This window comes from Atractosteus spatula, chromosome 4, assembly GCF_055471065.1.
Source record: "Atractosteus spatula isolate fAtrSpa1 chromosome 4, fAtrSpa1.hap1, whole genome shotgun sequence".
NCBI lineage: Eukaryota > Metazoa > Chordata > Actinopteri > Semionotiformes > Lepisosteidae > Atractosteus > Atractosteus spatula.
The window spans coordinates 61,610,209-61,623,313 of record NC_142709.1 but is presented as its reverse complement, the minus strand read 5'-3'; the positions used below and the strand labels follow the sequence as shown (position 1 = coordinate 61,623,313).

Genomic DNA, 13,105 nt, shown 5'->3' with positions numbered 1-13,105 from the left:
TACATAAACAAGTTTTGATCTTATCTTATCTTATGGGAGTTTTCAGATGAAATTAACAGTTATATCAAGTCAACTGGTGCAAAGACGAACATTTAAAGACTAGAACATTAATAGTATGTCCATAAAGTTTAATGCTTTAATGAGGACATCATGACAAGAAACAGTGAGGTTCCAAGAATCCAAACGACACGCTGATCTCCACTTTGTCAGCAAGACTGTATGCCTTTGTTCCTTCACTCTCTTGTCTTACACCCTTGTCCATCTCTGATTGGATTGCTGTGACCCTGGAATGCTGTTCTTGTTCCTGTCTTGGTAACAATACGGGGAAACAAGATTTTTTGTATTGCCATGTATTGCTTAAGAGAAGATATGTATTACAGTTTGGTAATCAGTTTCATTGCCTTCCATAAGATTCTTTTTATAGGCATAGGCATTTTAACATATAGACTGTCATTCAAAATTGAGAAAGTAATTTTATAAAAGAGCTTTTTTAGGACCCCTCAATCACTATGTATATATCGATCTTCAGCTTTCACAAAAGGAATAGATTCTATTTGTTGTTCTGTGATTTGGGATTCTTACCTGTGGAAATAAACAACATCACCTGTGTTTCAGACCCCTCACCTGGTGAACCTTAATGAAGATCCTCTTATGTCAGAATGTCTTCTGTACTACATCAAAGATGGGATCACAAGGTAAGTTTTCTTGATTATCATACTGCATACCTGATACATTAACAGCAAGTGGTAATTCTCTCTCAACCTATCTTGTTATAACCCATTTTCAGCAAAACCTGTTAAAGGAGAGTTTTTAAAATAAGCCAGTTTACAAGAAACAACCAAATGAGCTGGATGGGCTGAGTGTGCAGCTCTGATTTTCAACCTTTCTTCTGTAGTTTAAAAGTGGACTTTTTCTGGAACCACATTGTTCCTCATTCCTCTGTTATTTGGACAGGGTGGGCCGTGAAGATGCTAGCAGCCGCCAAGACATTGTTCTGAGTGGGCACTTCATCAAAGATGAGCACTGCACCTTCACCAGTACTACCAACAACCTTGGAGAAGGTAGGGTATCAGCGCAACAATGCATGAGGATTCCATTGTTAGCAAATGAAATAAATCTCATAGTTACATGGGTATCCGAATAAGCTTTCATAGGATATTAAGTAGCATGATTTGTGATTAGCTATGGAGAAGGCCCGATCTTTACTCATGAAGTTTTTCTTGTCAAATGTTTTTAAATGGTTGCTCATGACTGTCCTTTCTCTGATCATAGTCGTGGTGATTCTCGAGCCTTGTGAGGAAGCAGAGACCTATGTCAATGGAAAGAGGGTCACTGAACCTACCATACTCCGATCAGGTTGGTGAATCTTTATTTTTCTGAAACCCTGTGAAGTTAACAGACCCTCCCAAACTATCTCTGAAACACTGGATTGTTGATCGCAGCTAATAATTTCCTTTCATTTCCCAATCCTGCAGGGAACCGTATAATCATGGGGAAGAGTCATGTCTTCCGCTTCAACCATCCAGAGCAGGCCAGGCAGGAGAGGGAACGCACTCCCTGCGCCGAGACCCCGGCTGAGCCTGTGGACTGGGCCTTTGCACAGAGAGAGCTGCTGGAGAAGCAGGGCATCGACATGAAACAGGAAATGGAGCAGAGGTAGTAGGACAGGGAATCGGAAGAACATAAGGAGGGAAAGAAGGCGCTCAAAGGAGAAGAAAGAGGAAAGAGATCAGAGAAAAGATTGAAAGGAGAAAGAGGGAGAAGGATATGGTTCAAGGGAAGGATAAAGTTTATCTATAGAGAAGGGAGGGTCAAGGTTTGCTAGAGTTGGAAGAGCAAGCTGGCCACTTTGCAAGGTTTCTTAGTGCAGACATTGGTGGCCAACCCTGCACTGGAGTTATTACAGCATCAGCACAGAGGCTGAATTTTGGGAAAGTGACTGAATTAGATCTCAGTAGCTGTTAGAACAAGAATGTCCTCTGAGGTGATTCTCTGTCAATGTCTCCTCAGGCTGCAGGAGCTGGAAGACCAATATCGCAGGGAGCGAGAGGAAGCCAACAACCTCCTGGAGCAACAGAGACTGGTAAGGATCTCTGGAATATAAAACTGATTGATTCTGTTCTACCTGTCCGATAAGGCAGACATGAGCAATGTGAGACCTGATCTGATACATACAGTATACAGTATGTGCCAAATGGAAATTTTAAAAGCAAAGCAGGTCATGGTAGTGATTGTGATTTCATCACTCAGGATTATGAAAGTAAGCTGGAGGCCCTTCAGAAGCAGGTGGACTCCTGCTGTTATCCCCTGGAGACCACTGAGGAGGAGGAAGAGCCAGAAGAGGAAGGTAAGAAAGCACATACAGTCTTACCATGCGGACAACCAGCAATTCATGGACCTATGAGAGAAAGTAGTGTGTTCACTTGGTCAGTTTGCAGATAAGAAGTGAATTTTATCATTTTTGATGGCACTGTCCATCATCATTTAGTCTACACGGTCTTAAATAAATGCTGTAAAATGAAAAATCCTATTCATGAGCCAATGAAGCACTGCAGTCTTTTGTACTTCCACTGTGTAGACCAAGATACCGAAGGTCATAGCCTGATGCTTTGTCCGTCTTTGCATTACCAAGAAGATTAGGTTCATCAATGTGCAGGGAACTATGTGTGAAAATATGCTTTGTTAAAGAGTGGGATGTAGAGAAGATGGAAATAAAAAAAAAGCTTTCAAATTATGATACAGGTTTTATTGAAAAATCCTGAAGGAGTTTGAATTGAAATACTTTGTGGCCAGTAGTTGCTGGTGGGTGCTGGAAAAGCTGTGACTGCTGTTCGGTCTTGCCTGCAGTGCAATGGACAGAGCGGGAGATGGAGCTGGCGCTGTGGGCTTTCCGCAAGTGGAGGTGCTACCAGTTCACGTCCCTGAGGGACCTTCTCTGGGGCAACGCCATTTTCCTAAAGGAGGCCAACGCCATCAGCGTGGAACTGAAGAAAAAGGTGAGCCCAGGGCCACGTTCATAGGAAACGGATGAAAGATTTGTCCTCATCCCATCTCCTATCTGTATGCTGATGAAAAATATAAATTCCTGTTGCAGTGAAGTAAAATGTTTTAGGCTAAATGGTCATGGTGTAGATCCCTAAAATTCCTAATTTAAAACATTAAGCCCTTCTAATGTAAGGGCTTGATCAGTAAAAGAATCAGTGTGAACTGAATATTTGTGGGCCACTTAAGGGGATCGTTGACGAACTCATATAAGCAATATTTAATTGAAGGTCCCGAATGACTAGTTTGGAAATTGAGCAGAGTCTTGAACAGATTTGAATTCCACTGTTCAGCAAACAAAAGATTTTTGTCCTTTTTTAATATCCTAATCCTCAACTTTCATTTCTCAAACAGGTTCAGTTCCAATTTGTGCTTCTGACCGACACTCTGTACTCGCCACTCCCGCCTGACCTCCTGCCCCCAGACGCAGCCAAAGACCGAGAGAAGCGGCCCTTTCCTCGCACCATTGTGGCTGTGGAGGTTCAGGACCAGAAGAATGGGGCGACTCACTACTGGACTCTGGAGAAACTCAGGTAAAAGACTCTCTTTTCATATGGTCGTTTTACAGATGGTTTATGAATTCATAATATGTGTTTGGCCCCACAAACAAATACAAACAAATAATCAGCTGTTGGAGAAGTAACCTAACAAAATTTGCTTTGTAGCTAAGAAACTACAGATATTGAAAATTCCTCAGTTTAATGCAGAGCCTCATTGAACATTACTCTAATGCCCTAGAAGGAAGCTGGCTCAGGTTATGCTCTAAAGTACATAAGAAAGAGAAATACAGTACATTTAGCCAGGATGCGGAGAGATATTTGGTTTTAGCTCTCTAGGGATGCAAGGTGTGCGATGAGTTTAATCGGTGACAGAAACGCACTATCCCCCATGGTGTCCTGAATTACAGCAGTGTTATAGAGAGTTTTATCACCTGTGTACAGCCATGGTCATTCTAATTCATGACCACAAATGGATGTTTACGAGGGACTTACTGTTTGTCCCACTTATGGCCCAGTGGCTATTCCTGATAATGTTATCCCTGCCTTTCAGCTATTCATACAACAGCAGGTGTGTATAAAATTCACTCAAGCAAGAGTCAGATTTCTGCAATTCTATGCCAATCTCCTCTTTGGCCTTGACTTTCTTAAATCCCATGCCAAGTCCCAAGAAAACTGTTGGGTTTTAGACTTTGTGACATTTTAAATAAGGAGCAACTTGTTGCCTTAATAAATTTGATATTAAAACATTGATGCAGAGCACAATAGTGACACCGGGCTTCTCTTCTCAAGAACTAAACTTGATACTTTCTTCCAGATTATGAACAGCCAACCCCATAAGATGCTATTCTGTTATTTTATACGTGTTTGCCTGTAGGCAGAGGCTTGACCTAATGCGGGAGATGTATGACCATGCAGCCGAGGTGCCCACCAGTGCCATTGAAGACTGTGATAATGTGCTGACAGGCGGAGATCCTTTCTATGACAGATTCCCCTGGTTCCGTCTGGTGGGCAGGTGAGTGCCGTTGCAGGGGACAGAGGCCTGCAGGGACACTGACACATCCTAACAGTTATACTGGAATAGCTTCCTTGGGTGGCGTTTTAGCAATTTTAGCCAACCTTGTCTAGAAAAAAACGAAACAATTCCACATCGATTTCAAATATACTGCATGAATAACTCCTTAACTCGATTTGGTGCTGTTTTTTGTACTTCCAATGTGCTTTTAAATGTGATTCGCTCTAATTCGCACTAATAAAGCCCTTTTGCCAACTAACCTGAGACACAAGAATGTGGAAGAGAAGAGAAAAGAAGAGAAAAGGTGACATTTTTCAAGTCACAAAGAAGCAGAAAACACCCAACTCTGCAATTTCCCTCACGGGATCAATAAAGTATCTATCTAACTCAATGTCCTGAAAATGATTAGGAAGGTTTTATTTGTCAAAGAAAAAAATAGTATTGTCTCAGCCGTGCTGAACATTCTGAGAAATGGGTTAAAGAAGATGAAGGGGTTGAGTAGTTTTGTTGGCACAAACCATTTCTACAGTCACTTTGGCAATATATTTAAGCTAGATTTTCACATCACTAAACACAGTTTACTGACAAGATCTGCACGCTACGATGAAGGCATACTGTATATATATTTCATGATCACTGCTCTCTTTCAGCAGTGAACGTATTAACTGTGTATAAAACACAGAAATGTATTTTTTGGGGAGACTGTTCTTGCTCATTCTAACACCCTAAAGAGTTTCTGAGAGGCTGGGGAGTGCATTCTATCAATCTGTTAATATTGTGACTTGTGATGCTGTGCATTTACAGCATGGTTTTCAAAAGGTAATAAATGGTTTTATTTTGTTTGCCTGTAATCAAACACCAATTACTCAATGCATCATACACATAATTGACAATATTCCAGTTTTTTTTACAGTATTCTTAAAGTAGCTAAGATGATCTCACATAGCTTCCTTTTGAAAATCATGCTGTAGCTGTGAATTCACCAAATCAAGTAGAGAAAAAAACAAAACAAATACTGCCTATGGATCAGCATGTCCATCGTTAACCTTTTATCTTTTCCCCTTATGATACATGGGATAAAATAGTGCCTTGTATTTCTGTGATCATCTGATTTTCAAGATTAAGACATAGTATTCTTAAAACTCTCCTCTTGCAGCTTTCCATCTACAGCTGGCCACAGCACCGACCTTTTAGCAGTGTGAAATGAAGTTCAAACATTAGTTGTGCTACTCAACACCAGGCACTGTGGTGGAAATGGTCTTTCAAGGGGACAGAGAGCCCTGGTCCTGGGACTCACACTCCTGCTGGGCTTTGTTTTCTGCACTCTCAGCTCTGTAATTGAACTCTTAACTGACCTAATAATAGGACTTCTTATGAAGTGTTTAATAATTTTCAGTTCCTAAATATGTTAGAGGATGCCTTTTCACCCTTATTTTTATAAATAACTTGCAAAGGAATGCTTAAAGTTTCGATTAAGCATCTTGTTAGTTCAATTACGAATTTAATTAAAGAGCTCAGTTTGAACCAAAAACCTGCAAGTGCGTGTGGAACCCAGAACCCAAAATATACATGTTAAATAAACTAATTTATAGCTTGCAGTAACTGACGTGGCTTTTCTGTACTGTTTCTGTGAAGCATTGAATGAAATATTCAAAAAGGCATCAGTAAACCAATTTGTTTTTTGTGAAATTGTAATTATTATATGAAATGACAGGTGTGACTACAGCAAAATCCCAGGCCTTTAAGCTGCTCGTCACGAAAATGTAGAATTCTTATGGTATCAAAGCCATCCACGCTTGTATTTGGGTCAATTTATTCAAAAACAAAAAAATATTTAACAACAAAATATTTTTCATGTTTCCTTCTCTGGCCTTAAGTGAATTAAAAAATCTGGATTCGAGTCCTACAGGCAAACATTAGACTGCAGTGAAGGGCTGTGCTGTGGTCCTGCAAAGCTGGGCAGTAGAATTAATCTCTGTGTCTTTATCTTGTTGTACTAACCCAGTTCCCATGTCTCTGGCTGCACTAGCACCCCCATTTTCAACACATGCATGAGCGAGCGCATGACAGATCTCACCCCCTCCCCCACCCTCTCCAACCCCGACTCCGACATAACCGAGCTCGCAGATGAGCGGCATGATGGGAAGGTGGAGGAGGAGGAGGAGGAGGAGGAGTTGGAGGACCTGGAAGATGAGATCTTTTTGGACGACCCATGTTCGGAGCTGGGGGGAGATGAGGGAGAGCACTGCCCAGGCTCCAGCGAAGGCCAGGACCCCTTTTACGACCGCTCGCCTCTATTCAGTGTAGTGGGAAGGTTGGTGAGGTTTCAGGAGCATGCTGAGAGAGGAAACTAGCTCTTTCACACTGAGAAGTCTGGCATCCCATGGCCACCCTATACACTTGAATCAAAGGGAAAACTGTAGTCCAGCTCTGATCAGAGCTACGTCCAGCCGGGATAGAGGTTGTAGGAAAATCGTCAGATCATCCAGGATTTGTGATAGCATTGGTCAGATAATGGGCTTTTTCTCACAAATCGATTGAAATAACGTATAACACCGAAAAAAGTAAACTTCTGATTGTCTGGACTAGGTAGAGGTTATGCAATATCTTTTCCGACAGTGGCTCATCACGGCAAACAGTGACCAGGTGAAGTTACTTTGCTAAAGGAATCACTTTAAATAAAAGCAGTCTTTTCTTTACATAGGGCTGTTTCCCCAGTTTCCCGATAAATTTGTTTTGCCAAAGTTTTGATCTCCTCAGTTTGGTTTTCTGATCTCAAAGGTAATAGAGTTATATAGATTTATTTATATTAACAAGAAAATTGAGAAGTTACATCTCTGTGGTGGGATAACAAGTTTTAAAAACTCAAATCTAGCAAAAAGCACGATGAAACTAGAGCACTACCTTGAAATGGCTGGGTTTATGTTGTCTTCATAATAACATAACATCTATTTCTTGTTTTAGGAGTATCAAGGGTCTTATTGCTAAGTATGAAATATAATACCTATGGATAATTGTTCCATTTAAGTATGGGACTGGATTAAATGTGTTACTCTTTTTAGGGCAACAGCCTTAAAAAACTAATAACACAAAAGGAGAGTTAAGGTGGAATGGAAGTTAAGCTGCTCGAAACACCTGGTGATTGCTACAGTATGTAAGGAAGTACTGTGGGACAGGGTTATATATCCTTTGCAGGATTACACTCCACATCACTTCCACTTGGACAAGTTTGATATAAATTTAAGTAGTCAAAATAACATTTTAGTGACGGAATCTGAGTTAGGTCATTTGGTCGAGGATACAGCACCACTCTGCCTGTCTTGTGAACACACAACTTTCTAGTTATACAGTATGTCCAGAATGCCTAACTCTTCTTTTAATTCCTCTAAACACCTTTCATGACTCCCATTTTTGCTTGTAGTTAACTCTTAGGCTTCTTATGTACTATTCCAGCTATACTTTCCTTTCTCAGCTTTCTGAACCGGGCTGATTGAGTGAAATGAGGAGTTTCTAAGAGGAAGGCCTGGGAGCGAGGTGGTGGAAGGGGTGCAGATTTCGCTCATACTTAGGAATTCTCTTTGCTCTTTCACTGCTCCAGAAAGAACAGGAAAGAATACAGAAAATTCATCCCGGTCTTTCACATAGAATAACTGCTTTACTCGATCTGCTTTTTGCACCCTCCTGAAAATGGAATTTTAGCAGGAATAGTCATGACAACAAGAAAGCCAAGTAGTGGGCCCAGCTCTCCACTACCCATGGAAGTTGGATGGTGGACATCTGGGAACCCGCAAGCACCTTCAAGTCTCTGGATTCCTCATTTCAAACAGTAAAATAAAATTTGCAGAACAGGAAAAGGGCATTTGGTATCCCAGAGTTCACCTGGCCGTAGCTGGAGACAGACCTTCCTTTCTAATACCATAAGCATGGATGGAGACTAAACTCAAAACAGAACAAAACAACACAGTGTAACAAGAGCCAAATACTTTTAATATACAAGGAAATACAAATTGTTTTTAATCTGTATTAGCTTGCAACAAAGTATGCAAAAATTCTGATTACATTAAAATACATTACCAGATTGAAATACTATTTCCTGTTTCATAAAGAAAAAACAACAACAAACTCTTCCACAACTCTGCCGGTCCAGAATCCCCTCTGCCCCTGTCGTGCCACTGCATGGCTTTCCAGAAGAAAGCTTGCAATGGGGATTGACAATGACCAAACAGCTAGCAGTGACAGCAAAACTAGGCCTTGTTCTGTGGAATCCTTGTGATGGTGTGACCTTAGCATGCCAGATAACAGAACTTGATATGCAAGGATAAAACACCTGGGAGTTTTTATAGCTCGATCTATAAAGTATTGTTAGCTACTGTGTGCCCTGAAAAGATGATAAAAACATTGTTTCATATTTCTATCTACTTCTTGTCTTGTCAACTTCTGTTTATTGGCTATGTGAATGTGTAGGTCAGTACAAGTTCCGTTGTGCATGTCAATGCATGTGAGGCAGAACCTTATTTTTCTAATAATACGCAATGATAATCAATGGCAATTTCTCCTTCGTGACTGTTAAGCATAAAAGCAACATTTATTTCTGTCGTATTCTTGAAGTCCCAATCAATTGATTCACTGTTCATCAACACACCCTTCGTTTGTGCTGTGAGGCAAAGTAATCACTAAGACAGACACGCTGGATTTTCAGGATCTCAAGTTGAAAGAGCTGGTTTCTACTGCAGCTGTCTCTACTAGGCATGCCAGAGCACATTTCTTTTATTTTGAATTTTTTTCAAATTCTATATGGATATTTCTCATTTTGGTGAATTGGCTTCTCACACACACACATACATTTATGCACTTGCAGCAGCTGTGATTCTAGGATTGTGAAGTGTGCTTATTTTAATCCTCCCTCCCCTGTTTGGTTTTTAATTTCACGTATTATTAGCTGCTGGCTCTACTGGTTAAAGCTTAGCTACGTACTGTATTTTTTTTTTACTTTTGTTCTTTTGTTTGCTTTTTAGTTTTTATTTTGGAGTCAACCAATCAAAAAGAGCTTTTGCGTTGACTGTTTATTCTGAGCATGCCGTTTTTTGCACCTCACCAATCTTGTCGTAAGCTCCTCTCCTTTGGCCTCCCCTTCCCCCCCCCCACCCTACTTCTGCCCTCTGCTGCAAAATGTGATGATCTTGAGAAGCAAAGTCCACACGGTGTGGAAACGTGGAAACAATCGCGGTACCGGGGTCAACACAAACTAGGTGCCTTGTGCAAAATTGGCTCTTGGGACTCATGATGAAAGGCTAGATCTATTCACAGCACCACCATGTTCATTTTTGATGTGGCGCCTAGGGGTGTTGTCTGTGCAGAGCTGTTGCCATTTTGCACCCCCCACTTCTGATATCACAGAGCAGGGTGTCTTTCAAATTGAACTGCACTTTTTTCCCCCCTTGATTGGATTGCAGAGTCAGCCATGTTTGGCAAGTACTGCTGTTGTCTTACTCACAGGCCTCACAAGCTGCTACTGTATATTGCTATAGAATGGGAGGGTTGAAGATACATCACACACATCCTCTCATCCTAAGTGCATCAAATGACACCCAAATTATATTTATTAATATGTTTATTAATAAATGTTTTCATATGTATGTGTACGTGTGAAGTGTTTTTTTCATGATCCTGTAAACAAGGGTTTTATAACAATCCATGGTATGTATGATAGTGAGGTGAGACTGTTACTACTGTATGTACCGGTGGAGGTGACCAGTTATAACCAATAGAGTTTTTGCTCCATTGATTTGTAAGATTATTGTGCTTCTCAAGGTCACTTTATCATCTTGCAGTGCCACTTGCTTTACCGTGACTGCACACTACATGAAGCAGTAGACCGAACTGAGGGTTTTTCAGCCTAAAGGGCACTAGACTTCGCTACAGCACTGGTCACAGACGAGGGCAATCCAGAGATCTTAGTGTCGGCAGAACCGCGGCTCAGTAGACCTTTTCTTCATAAGGTTCCAAAGATTTCAGAGTTACAAATAGATTACCTATACACATTCCCTGTCATTGCTGAGAGATACTCAAGCTATCTTTCCTTGCTTATCTGATACTTCTGTCTGATCAATATTTCTCTCACTGTACAGTATGTGATTTATTACAGCTCAGGTTTGGAAGCAGGTCTGTGCTGTTTTCGCTATGACTGTGAGGAGATCATCAGCCCTTTTGGTTTCTGTTGTTAATTTATGTGGCGGGAAGTTTAAATTCATTTTTGGGGTGATGACATGGTCATTCACTTTGATTAAAGGCTCTTTCTACTGTGAGTAATAATACAGTTGAACTTATTTAATTTTAAAAAGATTGCTTTGATCCTTATCATTCAATGAAATGAAATGATCACAAATTTTCCCCTATGCAGTTTCTAGTTTTCTAGTTTTCCAGCCGCATGATAAATTGTTAACAAGTCCTTTTTGATTATTAATTTTTTTTAACAGATTAATGTTTTGTACAAATCTGTGCTTGACAATTTTTTAAAAGAATATCAGATGATCAGGAGCTGGTCAGATTGATAAACCTGCTTAATACCTGTCATTTAAATGACAACAAAATATAGGTTTATTTTAGCTCAATATGATATACACAGAGTATTACTATCACTTACAAAGGTTTAACATCTACCCCTGCTGATAAAAGAAAAACAAAGTCATTTTATGTTTTATATTGTTTGTTATAGATGTTCTGGAGACATTCTTCTGTGCAGAAGATCTTGATAATGTACTAAATGCCTTTCAACTATTTTGTTAAACAATGGGATGCATTTCACGGTACATTCCATCACTTTGACTGACTGTTGAGAATAGAACTTTACCGTGCAGAATACAACTTTCTGTCACGCTGAGCACCTGTTATTTTAGGCCATCAATATTTTGAGACTTGTTAACAATATATTGTTGATATAACAGTGTAAAAACAACACTGTTAAAGTTTTATGATCATTTTATTTGAATACTTTAACATTTTTACATGAGAACTAGCTGATGAGTTTTAGTACAAAAGGTCTAAACCATATAAACAAACGTGAAAAATGTCTGAACATACTTTTACCTTTTTTATTTATTTGGATAGACACAAGCAGGATTCTTACTGTATATAACCTCATACTGGTCAATAGAGCTAATACAATGTATTTTGTCCTATAAATTATTAAAATATTTCTGTCTAGACCAAATTATTAATTTGCAGTAATTCAAATATTGATATAAGGCTACTTCTTGTCACATCTTAATGAGACACTAAAGGCAGATACAGTATTTCATCTTATATTTTCCAATCAGCTTCCTGGTCTGCTGAGAAGACCATTAAATAAGATAAGGTGATGTATATATTCTGCTTGTACATTATAATGTGAAACTCAAATATCCTCTCGGTGTGCAGTCATGACCTTGTGTGGCTGTAGGGTGGTGTAGCCAGTGGGACACTGCTGATTTAGAGGTGACTGCCTTGCTCTCAGTCTAGGTTTTTTAATGCAGTGCATTTCCCATTGTAACCTTGAATGCTAAGCAAGGAGTTACAGCTAATTAGTCTCTTTTGATCAGTTAATGACAGTGGATCATTATTAAACCTAGGTGCAGCCTCATATTAAGTGAAGTTGAACCAGTGATAGTTGATTCAGGTGGATTTAAAGGCAAATTATTTTCAAGGCTTAAACCTTTTTCCTTTGTGGTGGAGACTGTCAGTGAGGCCTGTTACATCGTGGTGAATTGGTGATGCATTTTCCTCAATCTGGCTGGTCTGGAGATAAATGCGAGGAACTGTACTCTGCACCCATGCTCCTTAGCCTCACCAAGCTGTGAAACACTGTCCCAAAGCAGGGCACCTACCCCACTCCCACCCCGATCCACAGCCTTTGAAAATCTGGAAAATGAGAATGCAGAAATAACAACAACAACAGTAAAGGGCACCTTTGGCTATCGCTGGAGCAGACGCAGCTTCTGTTTGGTTGCTTTGCGGCTCGGTGTTGTGATGTCCAGTGCAGTGTGGTTGTGTGTTTGGAGGCTCCCTGACCACTTTGTGCTTTTTGTCTACCTCCCTCCTAACTCCCCAACCCCCCTTGCTCCGCTACCCTGCAGGGCCTTTGTGTATCTCAGTAACCTGCTGTACCCTGTGCCCCTGGTGCATCGTGTGGCTATCGTGAGCGAAAAGGGAGAGGTCAAGGGATTCCTGAGGGTAGCCGTTCAGGCCATTTCAGGTGAGCGCTCCTGAACTTGTGCATTCTGTACATTGTGAGTCAGAGAATGGCAGTGTATTGCCATGTATTTTGTTGTAACTTATTATCATTGATAAGAAGTACCAAGCCTCTGTGGATTCAGTTTTTAGAGATGATTGATGTTGGCAGGGTTGTATGATCACATACATCAAACTGCCACAGGGCGGAGCGGTGGCTCTGTGGCTAAGGATCTGTGCCTGTGGCTGGAAGGTTGCCGGTTCAAATCCCGCAGCTGGCAGAGGAATCCTACTCTGTTGGGCCCCTGAGCAACGCCCTTAACCCCATCTGCTCCAGGGGCGCTGT

The 13,105-nt window shown here is 40.6% G+C and overlaps 1 protein-coding gene across 1 annotated transcript in view; it reads left to right on the top strand.

Annotated features, from left to right (window-relative positions):
- kif1aa (kinesin family member 1Aa) overlaps window positions 1-13,105 on the top strand; it is a 91,044-nt gene that overhangs the window by 45,501 nt on the left and 32,438 nt on the right. The window contains exons 17-26 of the mRNA XM_088912614.1: window positions 616-695; window positions 955-1,061; window positions 1,273-1,356; window positions 1,476-1,656; window positions 2,011-2,083; window positions 2,251-2,347; window positions 2,848-2,996; window positions 3,397-3,575; window positions 4,417-4,554; window positions 12,666-12,784. Coding sequence (XP_088768740.1) covers window positions 616-695; window positions 955-1,061; window positions 1,273-1,356; window positions 1,476-1,656; window positions 2,011-2,083; window positions 2,251-2,347; window positions 2,848-2,996; window positions 3,397-3,575; window positions 4,417-4,554; window positions 12,666-12,784 — 1,207 coding nt within the window. The remainder of the gene's footprint in view (window positions 1-615; window positions 696-954; window positions 1,062-1,272; window positions 1,357-1,475; window positions 1,657-2,010; window positions 2,084-2,250; window positions 2,348-2,847; window positions 2,997-3,396; window positions 3,576-4,416; window positions 4,555-12,665; window positions 12,785-13,105) is intronic.